We start from the raw sequence: 24,000 nt of genomic DNA on the forward strand, positions 1-24,000 counted from the left end.
CACTCTGCCGGTAGCGTTCACTCTGCAGGTAGTGTTCACTCTGCAATGAGCGTTCACTCTACAAGGAGCGTTCACCCTATAAGAACCCTTCACTCTGCAAGGAGCGATCAGTCTGGAAAGAGCCTTCGTTCCATAAGGTTAAGAAAGCAGGCTCGCTCTCTGACCTTGTAGCATGAGTCCAGGGACAACACTGGTCTCTTTCTTCAACACAATAACCTCGCCACCTGAGTCGTCGCGTTCTCGGTCGCGCCTGTCCGACAAGGCGAGCAAGAGTTGGCTCTTCATTCAGGGCAGAAATAATTAAGACGGGACTCTTTTTTCTTCTTCTTAGCGCCTTTGAGTTTAGAGTTTTGAGGAAAGACTTTTTTCTCTGATGTCCGAGAAAGAGGCGAAAGAGAGAGAATCTGTGGAGGAAATAATAAACAAGAGATATTGTGGTGGAGGTGTGTAGGCAAGAACTGTTATTAATTAAACAAAAACTGAGTATACCTGGAGTATACCTGGAGAGCATTTCTGGGGTCAACGCCCCCGCGGCCCGGGTATGGAGATAAATAGTATAAAATTCCGACACGATGGAAAAAATAAACACAAATACAGTATGATGTAATCTTTTATTGCCAGTAAAACGTCGCATTATCCTGCATTTGTGTCTGTTTTTTCCAAAAATTGGATACGGAGAAAAAATAGGGTAGCAGGAGCGTGCTGCAACCCAATTCTATTTGAAAGCTAGATAGTGGGAACAAAAAGTTAGTTGAACATTAAAATGGTATAAAATACCGACAGGTTGTTAGGTAATACACATATGCAACAGTTAGGTATCTTTATTATGAAACGTTTCGCCTACACAGTAGGCTTCTTCAGTCAAGTACAGAAAAGTTGATAGAAGCAGAAGATACTTGAAGACGATGTAATCAGTCCATCACCCTTAAAGTTTTGAGGTGGTCAGTCCCTCAGTCTGGAGAAGAGCATTGTTCCATAGTATGAAACAATATGGAGAAGAAGTGACAGGATGGAGCTTTTTATAGCGCCAAGAGGTGAGACGTAGGCCACTAGGAGAGGTAAGAACTCAGATGTTGAGAGGTCAGGTCCCTCTCAAATCCAGCCCCTCTCACTAGTGGAAGTTGTCGAAGTTGATTGCAGGTCTGTACCAAGATACCCTCATGTTGCAGTGTCTGACAGATTGAACATTAAAATGGTCGGTATTTTATACCATTTTAATGTTCAATCTGTCAGACACTGCAACATGAGGGTATCTTGGTACAGACCTGCAATCAACTTCGACAACTTCCACTAGTGAGAGGGGCTGGATTTGAGAGGGACCTGACCTCTCAACATCTGAGTTCTTACCTCTCCTAGTGGCCTACGTCTCACCTCTTGGCGCTATAAAAAGCTCCATCCTGTCACTTCTTCTCCATATTGTTTCATACTAAGGAACAATGCTCTTCTCCAGACTGAGGGACTGACCACCTCAAAACTTTAAGGGTGATGGACTGATTACATCGTCTTCAAGTATCTTCTGCTTCTATCAACTTTTCTGTACTTGACTGAAGAAGCCTACTGTGTAGGCGAAACGTTTCATAATAAAGATACCTAACTGTTGCATATGTGTCTTACCTAACACAAAAAGTTAGTTATATGTATATTTTATTCCATTACGCAGGATGGTGTTCATATAAGGTGTTGAAATCTGAGAATGATCTGGGAGGGAATGAGGTGGGGGATGAGGTGGGAGATGCGGTGAGGGGGATGCGGTGAGGGTGATGAGGTGGGGGGGATGAGGTGGGGGGGATGAGGTAGGGGGAGAGAATTAGAGAATGAGGTGTATGATTAGGTTAGGTAAGATTCATCAGAAAACAGGACAAGTGTTTCCTGTCGCGGGTCTTAGTCATATAATGACCCGCAGCTGGAGCTTTTGGTCGTCTGTCCGAAGCCTTCAGCTGGCTTACCCCTCCACCCTCTTTAAAAATTATGGTTACGATTATATCCATTTCATATATTAGGAGTATGGGTACTGGGTAGGCCTCTGGACGGAGGGCCTAGAGAAAGCTCATGGACGTGGGTGAGCACAGGTTCTGCTCCGCCTCTGCAAAATGAGATGTATTTATTGACTGTTTTAACCACGGTATTATGATTTTATACTAATCCATTCACAACATCCACTTCCCATCATCCACCCGCCACATTCACTTTCTATCATCCACCCACTACATTCACTTTCCATCATCCACCCACTACATTCACTTCCCATCATCCACCCACCATATTCACTTCCCATCATCCACCCACCATATTCACTTCCCATCATCCACCCACCATATTCACTTCCCATCATCCACCCACCATATTCACTTCCCATCATCCACCCACTACATTCACTTCCAATCATCCATCCACTACATTCACTTCCCATCACCCACCCACCACATTCACTTCCAATCATCCACCCACTACATTCACTTCCAATCATCCACCCACTACATTCACTTTCCATCATCCACCCACCACATTCACTTCTCATCATCCACCCACTACATTCACTTCCAATCATCCACCCACTACATTCACTTCCAATCATCCACCTACTACATTCACTTCCAATCATCCACCCATCACATTCACTTCCCATCATCCACCCATTACATTCACTTCCAATCATCCACCCACTACATTCACTTCCCATCATCCACCCATTACATTCACTCCCCATCATCCACCCATTACATTCACTCCCCATCATCCACCCACCCCATTCACTCCCCATCATACACCCACCACATTCACTTCCCATCATCCACCCACTACATTCACTTCCAATCATCCACCAACCACATTCCCTCCCCATCATCCACCCACCACATTCACTTCCCAGCATCCATCCACTACATTCACTTCCCATCATCCACCCATTACATTCACTTCCAATCATCCACCCACTACATTCACTTCCCATCATCCACCCATTACATTCACTCCCCATCATCCACCCACCACATTCACTCCCCATCATCCACCCACCACATTCACTTCCCATCATCCACCCGCCACATTCACTCCCCATCATCAACCCACCACATTCACTTCCCATCATCCACCCACCACATTCACTTCCCATCATCCACCCACCACATTCACTTCCCATCATCCACCCACCACATTCACTTCCCATCACCTACTTACCACATTCCCTCCCCATCATCCACCCACCACATTCACTTCCCATCATCCACCCACCACATTCACTCCCCATCATCCACCCACCACATTCACTTCCCATCATCCACCCACCACATTCACTTCCCATCATCCACCCACCTCATTCACTTCCCATCATCCACCCACCACATTCACTTCCCATCATCCACCCACCACATTCACTTCCCATCATCCACCCACCACATTCACTCCCCATCATCCACCCACCACATTCACTTCCCATCATCCACCCACCACATTCACTTCCTATCATTCACCCACCACATTCACTTCCCATCATCCACCCATTGCATTCACTTCCAATCATCCACCCACCACATTCACTTCCCATCATCCACCCATTACATTCACTCCCCATCATCCACCCACTACATTCACTTCCCATCATCCACCCATTACATTCACTCCCCATCATCCACCCATTTCATTCACTCCCCATCATCCACCCACCACATTCACTCCCCATCATCCACCCACCACTTTCACTTCCCATCATTCACCCACCACATTCACTCCCCATCATCCGCCCACCACATTCACTTCCCATCATCCACCCACCACATTCACTCCCCATCATCCACCTACCACATTCACTTCCCATCATCCACCCACCACATTCACTTCCCATCATCCACCCACCATATTCACTTCCCATCATCCACCCACCACATTCACTCCCCATCATCCACCCACCACATTCACTTCCCATCATCCACCCACTACATTCACTTCCCATCATCCACCCACTACATTCACTTCCCATCATCCACCCACTACATTCACTTCCCATCATCCACCCACCACATTCACTTCCCATCATCCACCCACTACATTCACTTCCCATCATCCACCCACCACATTCACTTCCCATCATCCACCCACTACATTCACTTCCCATCATCCACCCACCACATTCACTTCCCATCATCCACCCACTACATTCACTTCCCATCATCCACCCACCACATTCACTTCCCATCATCCACCCACCACATTCACTTCCCATCATCCACCCACCACATTCACTTCCCATCATCCAACCACTACATTCACTTCCCATCATCCACCCACCACATTCACTTCCCATCATCCACCCACTACATTCACTTCCCATCATCCACCCACCACATTTACTTCCCATCATCCACCCACTACATTCACTTCCCATGATCCACCCACCACATTCCCTTCCCATCATCCACCCACCACATTCACTTCCCATCATCCACCCACCACATTCACTTCCCATCATCTAACCACTACATTCACTTCCCACCATCCACCCACTACATTCACTTCCCATCATCCACCCACTACATTCACTTCCCATCATCCACCCACCACATTTACTTCCCATCATCCACCCACTACATTCACTTCCCATCATCCACCCACCACATTACTTCCCATCATCCACCCACCACATTTACTTCCCATCATCCACCCACCACATTCACTTCCCATCATCCACCCGCCACATTACTTCCATCATCCACCCACCACATTTACTTACCATCATCCACCCACCACATTTACTTCCCATCATCCACCCACTACATTCACTTCCCATCATCCACCCACCACATTCACTTCCCATCATCCACCCACCACATTACTTCCCATCATCCACCCACCACATTTACTTCCCATCATCCACCCACCACATTCACTTCCCATCATCCACCCACCACATTACTTCCCATCATCCACCCACCACATTTACTTCCCATCATCCACCCACCACATTTACTTCCCATCATCCACCCACTACATTCACTTCCCATCATCCACCCACCACATTCACTTCCCATCATCCACCCACCACATTACTTCCCAGCATCCACCCACCACATTTACTTCCCATCATCCACCCACCACATTTATTTCCCATCATCCACCCACCACATTTACTTCCCATCATCCACCCACTACATTCACTTCCCATCATCCACCCACCACATTCACTTCCCATCATCCACCCACCACATTTACTTCCCATCATCCACCCACCACATTTACTTCCCATCATCCACCCACTACATTCACTTCCCATCATCCACCCACTACATTCACTTCCCATCATCCACCCACTACATTCACTTCCCATCATCCACCCACCACATTCACTTCCCATCATCCACCCACCACATTCACTTCCCATCATCCACCCACCACATTCACCCATGGACAATTTGGTCTTTCTGAGGCGCTAGAAGATACGGAGGAGCTTTTTTAATCCCATCATCCTTAGTTGGATGGAAAAAAGCTATTCTATAAATTTTAGCGGCTCAGAAAAGCTCAAACCTCGTCCATGGGTGAGCGCCAACCTCATAAGAGTCGCTCATCACCTGGGAGAATGGGAGGCAATCTGCTTCTGCTCGAGGAAGGGAAGGGTACCTCTAAGTCATAGGATCAAGAGTCCTTCACTAGCATAAAGGTACCATCATCTTAATTGGCTCTGCTGTTTAGTGAACGTAGGACGCAGTGTAAGCATCTTGTCTCTCCTATACATACTGGTTCCCTCACCTTCGTGAGGTAGTGTGACTTGTGAATGGTCCAAGTCGGACCGAGACGTCGTCGTAAGCTTCTCTCTCTCCTATGAGCGGATTATTTGTGCATGTTCCAGTCACGATATTGTGCTTTTTTGTTCATTAAGCTTTTATATACTTATTGTACACATCAATGACATGTGAATCTGTCCGGCCAGTGTACCAGATGTTCTGACAAATAATAATACATCTGGACGCTATATGGCAGAACAACTGCAAGTCAATTGACAGGTTAAAAGGTACGTAAATACCTCTGTCTTCTAATAACATGTTCATTTTTCCACTATACTCCACCTTGTCCACAATTACTATCGCATTTGCTTTGTCTGTTGTAAAGGTCAGAACAAAGCTCAGACCTTCGCAACACAATTGTCCTCAAATATTTATTAAGTTATACTATGAATTAAGGAAAGATCCTGGACTTCACCTTACGAAACAAAACAAATGCGATAGTAATTATAGACAAGGTAGATTATAATGGAAATATGAACATAGATATTAGAAAACGGAGGAACCTACGTGCCTCTTAAAGCTGTGTGTAAAAGTTTATCAAGTCCACGTAATGAGATACGTTGTTCTCTAAAAAGCCAGCGGTGCACCTGTTCCTTTTCATCAATATATTACATAATTAACTGCTGTATAAAACGATCCAGCTTCTATATAAACGTTTTATTGTTTTTTCAAAGCAGCCTGGCTGCCAAACAGCCTCTCTGAAAACAAATATTATCAAAACTCTGACCCTTAAAAGAGTCGATACTATGTGTAGAAAAAAGACATATTAATAATATATATAAAATAAAGACAAAACTAAATAAAATAGAAAATAGTGACCTAGGTGAAGAGTGATCTCAAGTGACTATATTAAGATTTAGTGTTACAGTGTTGAGTGGGTCATCATGCCTGCTATAAGAGGCGTGGAGGCTGATGTTGAGGAGATCAAACTTAAAGACAGTTTCTCGACTAACAGTTCCAAGGCTAACTCGATAGCTAGGGCCTTGAAGAAAAAGATCTCCTTGACGAGGTTGACCTCCAGGACCTCTCTTGTGGTTGATAAAGAGAAGGACGAGAGGGAACGTGAGAGGCGCAACTCCAGAGAGAGATACCCCACCTTCACCATCGAGGACTGGGAGGAGGGGGAGCACAATGGTGCCTTCAGGGAGGACCTGGCTTACAAGGACGACTCGAGAGCGGACGAGAAGAGCGAATATGAAGTTGACACAGATGTGGGAGAGGACGGAGAGGCTGAAGGCGTGTCCCTGGTGGATAACGAAGACATCCGCTCTGTGAGCTCCAGCAAGAGGACGAGCCAGCTGAGTGTAGACCACTCCATGGTCAAGTGTGGTAGAGCCAAGTTTTTCAAGAGGCTCTCCGTCTGTGACCTCAAGGTAAACACTGCTCCTCTTACCCTTCTTAACTTTCTGACATCCGTTTTTTTTTTTTAACTTCCATCTCCCTTTCAATGACATTTCCTTTCTATATACTGATTTTTCCCTGTAACAATGCAGTGTGCTGCAGAAATATATGTTATGATTTTATGTTTATGGACAAGGTATACAGGAGGGCCCCGCATATACAGCACCTTCCTTTCCGTGTTCCACGTTTACCTTGGCTTTAAACTGAACCATTGTTCATTTTCTTCCACCCGCCGGTGAACAACGCCGGTGCGTGGACCAATGGCTCACCTGAAAGCCATTGAAAACGTGGAACACCGAAAAGAAGTGCTGTATATGAGGAACCTTCCTATACCTATAATAATTACTTACAAACTCCAGCAGCAGCTTCCTCCTGGTGAGTCCTGAATGTTTTATAGCATTGTTGATAGTCACACAAAATAGCTGAGACCTGCTTCTCACATTGTATATACTGTTTATATATATATATATATATATATATATATATATATATATATATATATATATATATATATATATATATATATATATATATGATGGAAGAATTGCTGGTGTGTTTTCTGTCTCATAAACATGCAAGATTTCAGGTACGTCTTGTTACTTCTACTTACACTTAGGACACACTACACATGCATGTACAAGCTCAGATATACACACACCCCTCTGGGTTTTCTTTTATTTTCTTTCTAGTTCTTGTTCTTGTTTATTTTCTATCTCCATGGGGAAGTGGAACAGAATTCTTCCTCCGTAAGTTATGCGTGTTGTAAGAGGCGACTAAAATGCCGGGAGCAAGGGGCTGGTAACCACTTCTCCTGTATAAATTACTAAATTTAAAAAGAGAAACTTTTGTTTTTCTTTTTGGGCCACCCTGCCTCGGTGGGATGCGGCCGGTTTGTTGAAAAAAAAATTATATATATATATATATATATATATATATATATGAAGAAATCTCATTGAATCCTATTCCACAGGGGCTTTACGGCCCTAAGGGTTCAGCGCTTCTCAATGAATAATAATAATAATAATTAGTTCTGATTCTCAGCTGCTCCTGGCTTCACCCCATTTACCTTTCCCCATTAAAATTCTCCAACTCTTTTACCCTTTTCTTTGTTGACATGATCAACACTACACCCACGCACACTCAAACACCCCAGTTTCAAAATTTTCGTTTTTGAACTTTTTAGAAATTGAATACAGTAGGAGTTACTAGCCCCCTCGCTCTTGGTATTTTACTCTCTTTTTACGACACGCATGGCTTACGGGGGAAGAATTCTATAGACCACTATCCCCATGGGAATACACACACACACACACACACACACACAAACACACACACACACACACACACACACACACACACACACACACACAAATACTCACACACATACACACTAACACACACACACACACACACACACACACACACACACACACACACACACACACACACAGTATTAAACTACAGACCAGTGTCACTGACTAGTACAGTATGCAAAGTCATGGAGAAGATAATCAGGAAAAGAGTGGCGGAGCACCTAGAAAGGAATGAGCATATATATATATATATATATATATATATATATATATATATATATATATATATATATATATATATATATATATATATATATATATATATAACCAGCACGGTTTCAGGGAAGGGAAATCGCGTGTCACTATTTTGCCGGATCATGCATTGTTGTAATATATTTATAATATGGAGTGTTTGTAGTGTAGTTAACGTCCATCAAAATAGTGTTAATGCTGACGTGTAGTGGACGCGTTTGAGACAAGATTGACTGAGAGGTATATAAGGGAGTGACTAGAGCAGTTGTTTTTGTGGGTGATGGAGCCAGCATGTAGTTAAGTACACTGGACTACTGTGTTATAATTCTCGAGTTTGCCCCAGTATTTGGCAATGCCCTGGTATTTATGTGGGAGCTGTGTGATCGATGGAAAGTGTAGAAATGGTTGCATTTTTACCAGCAGGCTACAGCCTGGCAGGGACGTAAGACGGTCTACAGCCGCCATTAATGTTTTAATATAATTATAACGAAGCCTCGTCTCAGACCGAACCGCGGGGGCGTTGACCCCCGAAACCCTCTCCAGGTATATGTGGGTTTGGCCCTTGGTTTTGATTGTAATAATAATCATGTAGCTTAACTCTGAGTAACTTGTAGAGGTCAACTGGTGTGTAGTAGTTTTGCGTTGTATAAATGTAGGTTGTTATTATTATTATTTTTCTTCGTGCGAATTTGTCTGCCCTTCCTGGTAATCATCCCTCAAGTATTATCCAGTTGCTTAACGCTTTTGGTGAAGTTAACTGTGTGGTCCTAAGCTGGTGTATTTTTTTTTTAATTTTATATGCCCCCTAGACAAGACTAATCCCTAGACGCCAGTTTAAATTCGTAACAGTCACAAACGTACTCGAGTTTTATGACAAGGTGACAGATGACAAGAAAGAGAGGGATGGGTTGAGTGTATTTTCTTGGACTGTAAGAAGGCTTTCGACACAGTTCCACACAAGAGATTAGTACAAAAGCTAGAGGAGCAGGCAGGAATAACAGGAAAGGCACTGGAATGGATCATAGAATAGCTGACAGGAAGGAAACAATGAGTGATGGTACGTGACGAGATGTCAGAGTGGGCGCCTGTGACAAACAGGGCTCCACAGGGGTCAGTCCTATTGCCGATGCTGTTTCTGATACATATATATGTGAATGAGATGAAGGGATAGATTCAGAGGTGTCCCTGTTTGCAGACGATGTGAATCTAATGCGAAGAATCCGAACGGATGAGGATCAGGTAGGACTACCAAGGAATCTGGACAGGCTGCAAGCCTGGGCCAGCAACTGGCTCCTTGAGTTTAACCCCACCAAGTGTAAAGTCATGAAGATTGGGGAAGGTCAAAGAAGACCCTAGAGCATAGACAGTACAGGCTAGGGGGCCAAGGACTGCAAACCTTAATCATAGAAAAGGATCTTGGGGTGAGTATAATACCGACCACATCTCCTGAGGCACACATCAATCAAATAATTGGCACAGCATATAGGCGCCTGGAAAACCTAGGAATAGTTTCAACATCTAAGTAAGGAATCGTTCAAGACTCTGTAAACCGTGTAATTCAGGTCCATACTGGAATATGCAGCACCAGTATGGAAAACACACCTGGTCAAGCACATCAAGAAATTCGAGAAAGTGCAAAGGTTTGCAACAAGACTAGTCCCTACGAGAAGAGGTTAAGGGAAATCTACCTGACGACACTTAAGAACAGGAGGGATAAGGAGGGCATGATAACGACATATAAAATACTGAGAGGAACTTGCAACGTGGATAGGGACATAATGTTTCAGAGAGGGGACACAACATCAAGGGGTCACAACATCAAGGGGTCACAACATCAAGGGGACACAACATCAAGGGGTCACAACAGGAAGCTGAAGGCTCAGAAGAATCACAGGGATGCTAAGAAGAATTTCTTCAGTCATTGAATTGTCAGGAAGTGGAACAATCTGGAGAGTGATGTAGTAGAGGCAGGATCCATACATAGCTTTAAGAAGAGATGCGATAAATCTCTTGATGCAGGGAGAGAGTGGACCTAGTAGCTACCAGGGAAGAGACGGGGTCAGGAGCTGTGGATCGACCCCTACAACCACAAATAGGTAAGTACAAATAGATGAGTACACACGCGCGCGCGCACACACACACACACAAACACACACATATGCAAGACAAGCCACGGGGGGTGGAAATCTTTAGCTCAAGTACTTTCACACCTCTCAGTGCGTCATCAGGAGCTATGCAATGTTGCAAGGCAGCAACTGAAGGAGTGAGGGGAAGTTTTCTCAGAGTAACGAAGTGCGGGTCTGTCACCTGCTGCAGCCTCTCTCATTCTGCGAGAGGCTGCGTAGGATTTGGTGGTCCTGTGGGTTAATTAAAGCGTCATGTGGTTCTCGCTCACCATGAGGCGGGCCAGTACAACCGATCGTTCGTGGTTACAATAATATATATATATAATATATATATATAATATATATATATATATATATATATATATATATATATATATATATATATATATAATTACCTGGAGTTTACCTGGAGAGAGTTCCGGGGGTCAACGCCCCCGCGGCCCGGTCTGTGACCAGGCCTCCTGGTGGATCAGAGCCTGATCAACCAGGCTGTTTCTGCTGGCTGCACGCAAACAAACGTACGAGCCACAGCCCGGCTGATCAGGAACCGACTTTAGGTGCTTGTCCAGTGCCAGCTTGAAGACTGCCAGGGGTCTGTTGGTAATCCCCCTTATGTATGCTGGGAGGCAGTTGAACAGTCTCGGGCCCCTGACACTTATTGTATGGTCTCTTAACGTGCTAGTGACACCCCTGCTTTTCATTGGGGGGATGTTGCATCGTCTGCCAAGTCTTTTGCTTTCGTAGTGAGTGATTTTCGTGTGCAAGTTCGGTACTAGTCCCTCTAGGATTTTCCAGGTGTATATAATCATGTATCTCTCCCTCCTGCGTTCCAGGGAATATATACATATATAGTGTGTTCGTGTGATAATTTTTCCCCTGAAGAAGTAATATGCTTCTAAATTAAGTATACAGGATACTGAAATTGCTGTTATTTTATAAATCACCATGTGACGACCTCTCGTTGACCCTGATGACCTGCACAACTAAGGTCAACATTGCTGCCTTGAATCACAAATGCCGAGCGGTAAGGTAGTTAGTGTGGCTCTGTCGTAAACACAGCCGCTGTGTATAGTGGGAGGGAGTATGTAGACGGATAGACGGGTTGTAAAATGAGTGTCTAGAGAGGGAAGGAGAGGGGAGGTTAAAGGGCAAGTAGGCTTGTAGGGAGGGAAGTACAGATGTAGGGAGAGAAATAAATAAGTGGGAAAGGAAGTAAGGATTAGGAGATATGGATGGAGGGGGACGTGAGATGAGGGGAGAGAAGTAATGAAGAGGGAAGGGAAGTAAGGGTGGGCGAGGGAAGTATGGATGGGAGGAGGGAGGTAGGGTGTAGGTATGAAAATTGCTGGTGGAAAGGGTAGTAGGTAATAGTCAGCAGGAATGTGTATAGAGAGGGAAGCGGGTAATGATCAGGAGGTAGGTGTACATAAAGGGAGGGATTTAAATAAGGAGGCAAATGCTGGTGTAGTGAGGAAAAGAGAGGTGTAGGGAAGGAGTGATGTAGGGAAGAAGTGTTGTTGGGAAAGACATGTTTAAGGACGGAAGGCAGGAGAGGTGCAGGGAAGGAAGGAAGGGCGTGTTGCGTGTGGGATAAACAACAGCTGATATTTCCTGTTTACGTGGAGGAAGCGAACAGGTGGTGGCCATGATGCCTAGCACCTGCTTCTCCCAGGGTTAAGCACAGTAGGGGGTTAGGGGGAGAATACCGGAATGTACACACAAATTTTATATGCTTTGGTTATACGGGGGAGGTTGTAAACATTAGAATATAAACACAAGGCGGTGTTTATCTTGGTTGTAAAGTGTAGAGGGCCATGTGGGTGACATGAGGAAGGGAGGAGGTGTGAGGAGATGGTTAGTGTACACCACAACGTAAACACGAGGTGGCGGGTATTTGGTTTCTTTGACCAGTAAAAGATAAAAACATACTCGTATGCTGTGGTTACGAAATTTGTGTGGGAGAGGAAGCCTAACAGTTGTGTGTGTGTGTGTGTGTGTGTGTGTGTGTGTGTGTGTGTACTCATCTGTGCTTTTGAGGTTGAGGTTCAACTTTTGGGAGTATCTCTCAACATTTAATTGCAGGTGCAATTGTTCCCTACTCCCCTGGTTTCTGTTTAAACTAGTTTTGCATCCATATCTACCCACACCGCTTCTCTCTCTCCAGTTCATTTTACTCCTTCACTGCCTTTACTGTGAAATAACTCGAATATCACAACAGCTCAGTCTTGAAATTCACATTGCTCAGTCTCTCTCTTCATTCTGGCCGTCCTTATGTCAATATATTACTGCATACTTAATACACTTTCGATATACAGTACGTTGTGATAATATATTCTTTGATACTCACGTTATAAGAACAGGTTGCAGGATAAGTGTGACTCGACCCTTGCAACCACGAGTACAAATAGTTGAGTACACATACAAACACACACACATTACGATAAGGCTCTTGGAGCAGGGAGAGATTGGACCTTGTAACGACCAGCGAAGAGGCAGGGCCAGGAGCTATGAAGCGACCCCTGTAACCACAAATAAGTGAGTAAACACACACACAACAATAACATTACCAACTATCCTGTAGGTAGATTACACCAGTGCTGAATGAAAGTTTGAAGCCGATACGAAGATGCTTTCTCAAATTATCGCACGAACAGCAAAAACCTGGTATGCTTTACACAAAATTAAAAGAGCACTTAGCTACAGTATGTTAATGTTGAAAGTTTGAAGCCGAGCTGGTCAACCGTTCCTAAGTTATATAGGAAAACCTAGAAGGAAGAAAATATTATAACAACCTATCAACTACTTAAATATACCCATTCGAGGATACCTAATTTCCATCTCTCATGATGACCTAGATACCAGTACACGGGAAATTGATGAGAATATTAAGTTCATAGAGGGAGGGAAGGAGGGAGGGAAGGAGGGAGGGAAGGAGGGAGGGAAGAAGGGAGGGAGGGAGGGAGGGAGGGAGGGAGGGAGAGAGAGAGAGAGAGAGAGAGAGAGAGAGAGAGAGAGAGAGAGAGAGAGAGAGAGAGAGAGAGAGAGAGAGAGAGAGAGAGAATACTCAGTGGTGCTAAAGTTACGTTATGTTAGGTTAGGCTAGGTTAGGTTAAGTTAGGCTACGCTAGGTTAGTTTAGGTTAGGCTAGGCTAGGTTATGTAATGTTATGTTACATTAGGTTAGGCTAGGTTACGTTAAGTTAGGCTACGCTAGGTTAGTTTAGGTTAGGCTAGGCTAGGTTATGTAATGTTATGTTACATTAGGTTAGGCTAGGTTAGCTAATAGTAAGATAAGTTACGTTAGACAAGGCTACGTTAAGTTAGGGTAGGTTAAGTTACGTTTAGAGTGGGTTAAGGTACTCTAAATCAGGGTAAATTACCTAAAACAAATGACCCAACGCATCTGGTAGCCAGATGTCAAATTAAACGGAGAGAACATTCCATTCTCATTTCAAAACGTCAATTTTTTGCCGTTCTTCTCAACGTCATAAATCAAACGTTGCCCAATTTTCGGCTTATCGTATATTCTTTGAAGTTACGTCTAGTTAATATAGGTTAGGTTACGTTAGTTTAGTATAAATAAACGTTAGAAAATGTATATTTAACCACAAATAAATAAAAAAAACTCCATACGCCTGGCAACGCGGTGGTCGAGGATAAAATGAGAAACGTTCAAAACTGAACGTTGATTATTCTCTAGTTGAAAGGGAAAAAAAATGTATAAAAATATTTGCTGAAAATACTAGAATTAGCAGTATTTATTCAATAAAAAAATATCAATAAATATAATGTTGAAAATAATTATAATAAAAGAATTTTAATTATTGTAACATTTAAAATAATAAAAACAATAATAATAATAATAATAATAATAATAAAACAAAAATAATGATTATAATTTGAAAATCATAATAAAACAATGAAAATAATACTAATAACAATAATAATAACAACAACAACAACAACAATAATAATAATAATAATAATAATAATAATAATAATAATAATAATAATAATAATAAATGTGAACCAGGAATCCTATCAAAGAGTTTGAGAAGCTTATATGTAAATGAGTCAGGTCAAAATTTGTGCCTCGGGAGCGCTTAACTTTCCAAATGGCCTTGTTGGACTTAATACTGTAGTGGAGGATAGCTGTGAGGGAATAGTGAGAGGGTGACTCTTATGGATGATGGTTAGTCTGTGGTAGTGCTGTGGATGGTGTTATCAAGTGGTCTGTGGTGGTGCTGTGGATGGTGTTATCAAGTGGTCTGTGGTGGTGCTGTGGATGGTGTTATCAAGTGGTCTGTGGTGGTGCTGTGGATGGTGTTATCAAGTGGTCTGTGGTGGTGCTGTGGATGGTGTTATCAAGTGGTCTGTGGTGGTGCTGTGGATGGTGTTATCAAGTGGTCTGTGGTGGTGCTGTGGATGGTGTTATCAAGTGGTCTGTGGTGGTGCTGTGGATGGTGTTATCAAGTGGTGTGTGGATGGCTATCGAGTGGTCTGTGGTGGTCGTGTGGATGGTGTTATCAAGTGGTCTGTGGAGGCTATCAAGTGGTCTGTGGAGGTGCTGTGGATGGTGTTATCAAGTGGTCTGTGGTGGTGCTGTGGATGGTTATCAAGTGGTCTGTGGTGGTGCTGTGGATGGTGTTATCAAGTGGTCTGTGGTGGTGCTGTGGATGGTGTTATCAAGTGGTCTGTGGTGGTGCTGTGGATGGTGTTATCAAGTGGTCTGTGGTGGTGCTGTGGATGGTGTTATCAAGTGGTCTGTGGTGGTGCTGTGGATGGTGTTATCAAGTGGTCTGTGGTGGTGCTGTGGATGGTGTTATCAAGTGGTCTGTGGTGGTGCTGTGGATGGTGTTATCAAGTGGTCTGTGGTGGTGCTGTGGATGGTGTTATCAAGTGGTTTGTGGATGGCTATCAAGTGGTCTGTGGTGGTCCTGTGGATGGTGTTATCAAGTGGTCTGTGGAGGCTATCAAGTGGTCTGTGGTGGTGCTGTGGATGGTGTTATCAAGAGGTCTGTGGTGGTGCTGTGGATGGTTATCAAGTGGTCTGTGGTGGTGCTGTGGACGGTGTTATCAAGTGGTCTGTGGTGGTGCTGTGGATGGTTATCAAGTGGTCTGTGGTGGTGCTGTGGATGGTGTTATCAAGTGGTCTGTGGTGGTGCTGTGGATGGTGTTATCAAGTGGTCTGTGGTGGTGCTGTGGATGGTGTTATCAAGTGGTCTGTGGATGGCTATCAAGTGGTCTGTGGTGGTGCTGTGGATAGTTATCAAGTGGTCTGTGGTGGTGCTGTGGATGGTTATCAAGTGGTCTGTGGTGGTGCTGTGGATGGTGTTATCAAGTGGTCTGTGGTGGTGCTGTGGATGGTGTTATCAAGTGGTCTGTGGATGGCTATCAAGTGGTCTGTGGAGGTGCTGTGGATGGTGTTATCAAGTGGTCTGTGGTGGTGCTGTGGATGGTGTTATCAAGTGCTCTGTGGTGGTGCTGTGGACGGTGTTATCAAGTGGTCTGTGGTGGTGCTGTGGACGGTGTTATCAAGTGGTCTGTGGTGGTGCTGTGGATGGTTATCAAGTGGTCTGTGGTGGTGCTGTGGATGGTGTTATCAAGTGGTCTGTGGTGGTGCTGTGGATGGTGTTATCAAGTGGTCTGTGGTGGTGCTGTGGATGGTGTTATCAAGTGGTCTGTGGTGTTGCTATGGATGGTGTTATCAAGAGGTCAGTGGTGGTGCTGTGGATGGTGTTATCAAGTGGTCTGTGGTGGTGCTGTGGATGGTGTTATCAAGTGGTCTATGGTGGTGCTGTGGATGGTGTTATCAAGTGGTCTGTGGTGGTGCTGTGGATGGTGTTATCAAGTGGTCTGTGGTGGTGCTGTGGATGGTGTTATCAAGTGGTATGTGGTGGTGCTGTGTATGGTGTTATCAAGTGGTCTGTGGTGTTGCTATGGATGGTGTTATCAAGAGGTCAGTGGTGGTGCTGTGGATGGTGTTATCAAGTGGTCTGTGGTGGTGCTGTGGATGGTATTATCAAGTGGTCTGTGGTGGTGCTGTGGAGGGTGTTATCAAGTGGTCTATGGTGGTGCTGTGGATGGTGTTATCAAGTAGTCTGTGGTGTTTCTGTGGAGTGTGTTATCAAGTGGTCTGTGGTGGCGTTGTGAAGTGTGTTATCAAGTGGTCTGTGGTGGTGTTGTGAAGTGTGTTATCAATTGGTCTGTGGTGGTGCTGTGGATGGTGTTATCAAGTGGTCTGTGGTGGTGCTGTGGAGGGTGTTATCAAGGGGTCTGTGGTGGTACTGTGGAGGGTCTTATCAAGTGGTCTGTGGTGGTACTGTGGATGGTCTTATCAAGTGGCCTGTAGTGGTACTGTGCAGGGTCTTTTCAAGGGGTCTGTGGTGGTACTGTGGAGGGTCTTATCAAGTGGTCTGTGGTGGCGGTTCTGTTTAGTGTGTTATCAAGTGGTCTGTGGTGGTACTGTGAAGGGTCTTATCAAGTGGTCTGTGGTGGCGGTTCTGTTTAGTGTGTTATCAAGTGGTCTGTGGTGGTACTGTGGAGGGTCTTATCAAGTGGTCTGTGGTGGCGGTTCTGTTTAGTGTGTTATCAAGTGGTCTGTGGTGGTACTGTGAAGGGTCTTATCAAGTGGTCTGTGGTGTAACTGTGGATGGTCTTATCAAGTGGTCTGTGATGGTACTGTGGAGGGTCTTATCAAGTGATCTGTGGTAGTACTGTGAAGGGTCTTATCAAGTGGTCTGTGGAGGGTCTTATCAAGTGGTCTGTGGTGGTACTGTGGAGGGTCTTATCAAGTGGTCTGTGGTGGTACTGTGGAGAGTCTTATCAAGGGGTCTGTGGTGGTACTGTGGAGGGTCTTATCAAGTGGTCTATGGTGGTGGTGGTACTATGAGTGTGTTATCATGTGGTCTGTGGTTTTACTGTGGAGTGTGTTATCAAGGGGTCTGTGGTAGTACTGTGGAGGGTCTTATCAAGTGGTCTGTGGTAGTACTGTGGAGGGTCTTATCAAGTGGTCTGTGGTGGTACTGTGGATGGTCTTATCAAGTGGTCTGTGATGGTGCTGTGGAGGGTCTTATCAAGTGGTCTGTGGTGGTACTGTGGAGGGTCTTATCAAGGGGTCTGTGCTGGTACTGTGGAGGGTCTTATCAAGTGGTCTTTGGTGGTACTGTGGAGGGTCTTATCAAGTGGTCTTTGATGGTGCTGTGGATGGTCTTATCAATTGGTCTGTGGTGGTACTGTGGAGGGTATTATCAAGTGGTCTGTGGTGGTACTGTGGAGTGTGTTATCAAGTGGTCTGTGGTGGTACTGTGAAGGATCTTATCAGGTGGTCTGTGGTGGTACTGTGGAGTGCGTTATCAAGTGGTCTGTGGTGGTACTGTGAAGGATCTTATCAGGTGGTCTGTGGTGGTACTGTGGATGGTCTTATCAAGTGGTCTGTGATGGTACTGTGGAGGGTCTTATCAAGTGGTCTGTGGTAGTACTGTGGAGGGTCTTATCAAGTGGTCTGTGGTAGTACTGTGGAGGGTCTTATCAAGTGGTCTGTGGTGGTACTGTGGAGGGTCTTATCAAGTGGTCTGTGGTGGTACTGTGGAGTGCGTTATCAAGTGGTCTGTGGTGGTACTGTGGAGTGTGTTATCAAGTGGTCTGTGGTGGTACTGTGGAGTGTGTTATCAAGTGGTCTGTGGTGGTACTGTGAAGGATCTTATCAGGTGGTCTGTGGTGGTACTGTGGAGTGCGTTATCAAGTGGTCTGTGGTGGTACTGTGAAGGATCTTATCAGGTGGTCTGTGGTGGTACTGTGGATGGTCTTATCAAGTGGTCTGTGATGGTACTGTGGAGGGTCTTATCAAGTGGTCTGTGGTAGTACTGTGGATGGTCTTATCAAGTGGTCTGTGATGGTACTGTGGAGGGTCTTATCAAGTGGTCTGTGGTAGTACTGTGAAGGGTCTTATCAAGTGGTCTGTGGTGGTACTGTGGAGTGTGTTATCAAGTGGTCTGTGGTGGTACTGTGGAGGGTCTTATCAAGTGGTCTGTGGTGGTACTGTGGAGGGTCTTATCAAGTGGTCTGTGGTAGTACTGTGTAGGGTCTTATCAAGTGGTCTGTGGTAGTACTGTGGAGGGTCTTATCAAGTGGTCTGTGGTAGTACTGTGGAGGGTCTTATCAAGTGGTCTGTGGTGGTACTGTGGAGGGTCTTATCAAGTGGTCTGTGGTGGTACTGTGGAGTGTGTTATCAAGTGGTCTGTGGTGGTACTGTGGAGTGTGTTATCAAGTGGTCTGTGGTGGTACTGTGGAGTGTGTTATCAAGTGGTTTGTGGTGGTACTGTGGAGTGTGTTATCAAGTGGTTTGTGGTGGTACTGTGGAGTGTGTTATCAAGTGGTTTGTGGTGGTACTGTGGAGTGTGTTATCATGTGGTCTGTGGTTTTACTGTGGAGTGTGTTATCAAGTGGTTTGTGGTGGTACTGTGGAGTGTGTTATCAAGTGGTTTGTGGTGGTACTGTGGAGTGTGTTATCAAGTGGTTTGTGGTGGTACTGTGGAGTGTGTTATCATGTGGTCTGTGGTTTTACTGTGGAGTGTGTTATCATGTGGTCTTTGGTTTTACTGTGGAGTGTGTTATCATGTGGTCTGTGGTGGTACTGTGGAGTGTGTTATCAAGTGGTTTGTGGTGGTACTGTGGAGTGTGTTATCAAGTGGTCTGTGGTTTTACTGTGGAGTGTGTTATCAAGTGGTTTGTGGTGGTACTGTGGAGTGTGTTATCATGTGGTCTGTGGTGGTACTGTGGAGTGTGTTATCAAGTGGTTTGTGGTGGTACTGTGGAGTGTGTTATCAAGTGGTCTGTGGTGGTACTGTGGAGTGTGTTATCAAGTGGTTTGTGGTGGTACTGTGGAGTGTGTTATCATGTGGTCTGTGGTGGTACTGTGGAGTGTGTTATCAAGTGGTTTGTGGTGGTACTGTGGAGTGTGTTATCAAGTGGTCTGTGGTTTTACTGTGGAGTGTGTTATCAAGTGGTTTGTGGTGGTACTGTGGAGTGTGTTATCATGTGGTCTGTGGTGGTACTGTGGAGTGTGTTATCAAGTGGTTTGTGGTGGTACTGTGGAGTGTGTTATCATGTGGTCTGTGGTGGTACTGTGGAGTGTGTTATCAAGTGGTTTGTGGTGGTACTGTGGAGTGTGTTATCAAGTGGTCTGTGGTGGTACTGTGGAGTGTGTTATCAAGTGGTCTGTGGTTTTACTGTGGAGTGTGTTATCAAGTGGTTTGTGGTGGTACTGTGGAGTGTGTTATCAAGTGGTTTGTGGTGGTACTGTGGAGTGTGTTATCAAGTGGTCTGTGGTTTTACTGTGGAGTGTGTTATCAAGGGGTCTGTGGTGGTACTGTGGAGGGTCTTAACAAGTGGTTTGTGGAGATTCCAAATCATCATTCCACTTTCCCCTATTTCTTCCATCTCACCTCCCTCTCTTCCTCTCCTCCATCTAGCACTCTCGTGATGCCACTCCACCTTTTACTTCAGAGTCAATCATCTGTCCCTTGTCTTCTTCTTCCTCCATCCTCGCCCCCTCCCATCATGCACCACCCTCCCTCCTTCTCTTCCCTCCCTTGCTCTCTCTACCAACCCCCCGCCACACGGTCCCTAGGCTGTCTGTCATATTGGCCTGCCTAAATTCTAACAAGGTTACATCTGAAGTCTCTCAATAACAGATAACGATTTCCCCCTCTCTCCATTCATATTCATTTCCCACCCATTCATATTAATTTCCCACCCATCCATATTCATTTTCCTTGGACACTGTATATACAGAGAGTTGGTTTGGGTTTGATAATGACCTGCCCAGCGTGCAGCAGTGCTCCTTTTGCACTGTTCCCAATATTCTGACCTTATGATTAAGCTAAAACTTGGGAGTATCAACACATTCAGGAACCCAAGAAATGTGCTTTCCTTGATTTATGTATAAAACTCCTCTGAATTATTATTATTATTATAATCAAGGGGGAAGCGCTAAACCCGTAGGATTATACAGCGCCCAGGGGGGGGGATGTGGAAGGCATTCAGGCTTAATTCGGGGAACTGGAGCACAGATCCAATTCCCTAAATCAAGAGCCCCTCACCAACATCAAGGAACCTTCCCTGAGGGGTAACTCCTCTGAAGATGTCTGTAAACACACGAAAGCGCTCTGTTATTTCTGTATCTTGTTCTCTCGCCTATACACACTATATATATATATATATATATATATATATATATATATATATATATATATATATATATATATATATATATATATATATATATATATATATATATATATATATATATATATATATATAATAATGTGTATATATATATATATATATATATATATATATATATATATATATATATATATATATATATATATATATATACCACCTCTCCAACTCTTCTCAGAAACACTAGGCTGCTTCAGAGTTTTCGTAAACAAAGGTGTTGGTTAATCTTGGGCTCTGTGTTTTGCTTACAAACGTTCAAACTGGTTGTTTTGGACTCAGCTCATCAGACGTTCTGTGTATTGCTTCAATACACACTAAAGACGCCAGTTATTGTTGCTTCAACACAGTAAAAATGATATAGTTATCGTCTTAACCTCATACACACAGATTTCACATAACCACCCAAACACAATCACACCTACGTATTGCTACTCTCATCCAAACACTAAAAATCACCACCCACACACCACAATTCACCACCGGTACACCACCCACACATCACAATTCACCACCAGCACACCACTCACACACCACAATTCACCACCAGCACACCGCCCAAACACAATTCACCACCAGCACACCGCCCAAACACAATTCACCACCAGCACACCACTCACACACCACAATTCACCACCAGCACACCACTCACACACCACAATTCACCACCAGCACACCACTCACACACCACAATTCACCACCAGCATACCACTCACACACCACAATTCACCACCAGCACACCGCCCAAACACAATTCACCACCAGCATACCACTCACACAGCACAATTCACCACCAGCACACCGCCCAAACACAATTCACCACCAGCATACCACTCACACACCACAATTCACCACCAGCACACCGCCCAAACACAATTCACCACCAGCATACCACTCACACAGCACAATTCACCACCAGCACACCACTCACACACCACAATTCACCACCAGCACAGCACAATTCACCACCAGCATACCACTCACACACCACAATTCACCACCAGCACACCACAATTCACCACCAGCATACCACCCACACACAATTCACCACCAGCATACCACCCACACACAATTCACCACCAGCACACCACAATTCACCACCAGCATACCACCCACACACAATTCACCACCAGCATACCACCCACACACAATTCACCACCAGCATACCACTCACACAGCACAATTCACCACCAGCATACCACCCACACACAATTCACCACCAACATACCACCTACACACAATTCACCACCAGCACACCACAATTCACCACCAGCAAAACACTCACACAGCACAATTCACCACCAGCACACCGCCCACACACCACAATTCACCACCAGCATACCACCCACACACAATTCACCACCAGCATACCACTCACACCACAATTCACCACCAGCATACCACCCACACACAATTCACCACCAGCATACCACCCACACACAATTCACCACCAACATACCACCTACACACAATTCACCACCAGCACACCATAATTCACCACCAGCACACCACTCACACAGCACAATTCACCACCAGCACACCGCCCACACACCACAATTCACCACCAGCATACCACCCACACACAATTCACCACCAGCATACCACTCACACACCACAATTCACCACCAGCATACCACCCACACACAATTCACCACCAGCATACCACTCACACACCACAATTCACCACCAGCACACCACTCACACACCACAATTCACCACCAGCATACCACCCACACACAATTCACCACCAGCATACCACTCACACAACACAATTCACCACCAGCATATCACCCACACACAATTCACCACCAGCACACCACCAACACACCACAATTCACCACCAGCACACCACTCACACAGCACAATTCACCACCAGCACACCACCCACACACCACAATTCACCACCAGCATACCACCCACACACAATTCCCTACCAGCACACCACAATTCACCACCCACACACCACACATTCCCCACCAGCACACCACAATTCCCCACCAGCATACCACAATTCCCCACCAGCACACCACAATTCACCACCAGCACACCACAATTCCCCACCAGCACACCATAATTCACCACCAGCACACCACAATTCCCCACCAGCACACCCCAATTCCCCACCAGCACACCACAATTCACAACCAGCACACCACAAATCACCACCAGCACACCACAATTCACCACCAGCACACCACAATTCCCCACCAGCACACCACAATTCCCCACCAGCACACCACAATTCACCACCAGCACACCACAATTCACCACCAGCACACCACAATTCACCACCAGCACACCACAATTCACCACCAGCACACCACATCATCGGCTCAGCGGGTTGACTGCTATGTGAATGTCTTCTCCTCATCCCTATCCAGCCAACATCTAAAAAAATGATGATTCGGCTTTGTCAACAAGAAGCCGACAGTGGCTCTCTTCTGCACCAGCCCCCGTTCATACCAGCCCCCGCCCACACTAGCCCCCGCCCACACTAGCCCCCGCCCACACAAACCCCTGGCCAAACCAACCTCCGACTTAGAGGAAGATGTTGTCTCTCAAATGGTACCTCGAGAACTTATTATTATTGTAATCAAGGGGAGCTCTAAACCAGTAGGATTATGCAGCCCCTGTTGGGGGGATGTGGAAGGTATTCAGGCTTAATTCAGGGAACTGGAGCACAGGTCCAATTCTCAAGATCAAGAGCCCCTCACCAACGTCAAGGAACCTTCCTTGAGGGGAGTACCTCGAGGAAGAGGCAGTACCTCGAGGAAGAGCAGAGGCAGTACATTGAAGAGGCAGTACCTCGAGGAAGAGGCAGTACATCGAAGAGGCAGTACCTCCAGGAAGAGGCAGTATCTCGAGGAAGAGGCAGTACCTCGAGGAAGAGGCA

General features: G+C 45.2%; 1 protein-coding gene across 2 annotated transcripts in view; it reads left to right on the forward strand.

Moving 5' to 3' along the window:
• LOC128697558 (transient-receptor-potential-like protein) overlaps positions 1-24,000 on the forward strand; it is a 622,300-nt gene that overhangs the window by 441,586 nt on the left and 156,714 nt on the right. The window contains exon 1 of one of the 2 annotated variants that reach the window (XM_053789342.2): positions 6,454-7,147. The exons of the other annotated variant lie outside the window; for it this stretch is intronic. Coding sequence (XP_053645317.1) covers positions 6,659-7,147 — 489 coding nt within the window. The 5' untranslated portion in view covers positions 6,454-6,658. Of the gene's footprint in view, positions 1-6,453; positions 7,148-24,000 lie in introns of those variants that run through there. 2 annotated transcript variants of the gene reach the window in all.

This window comes from Cherax quadricarinatus, chromosome 44 (genome assembly GCF_038502225.1).
Source record: "Cherax quadricarinatus isolate ZL_2023a chromosome 44, ASM3850222v1, whole genome shotgun sequence".
Lineage (NCBI taxonomy): Eukaryota > Metazoa > Arthropoda > Malacostraca > Decapoda > Parastacidae > Cherax > Cherax quadricarinatus.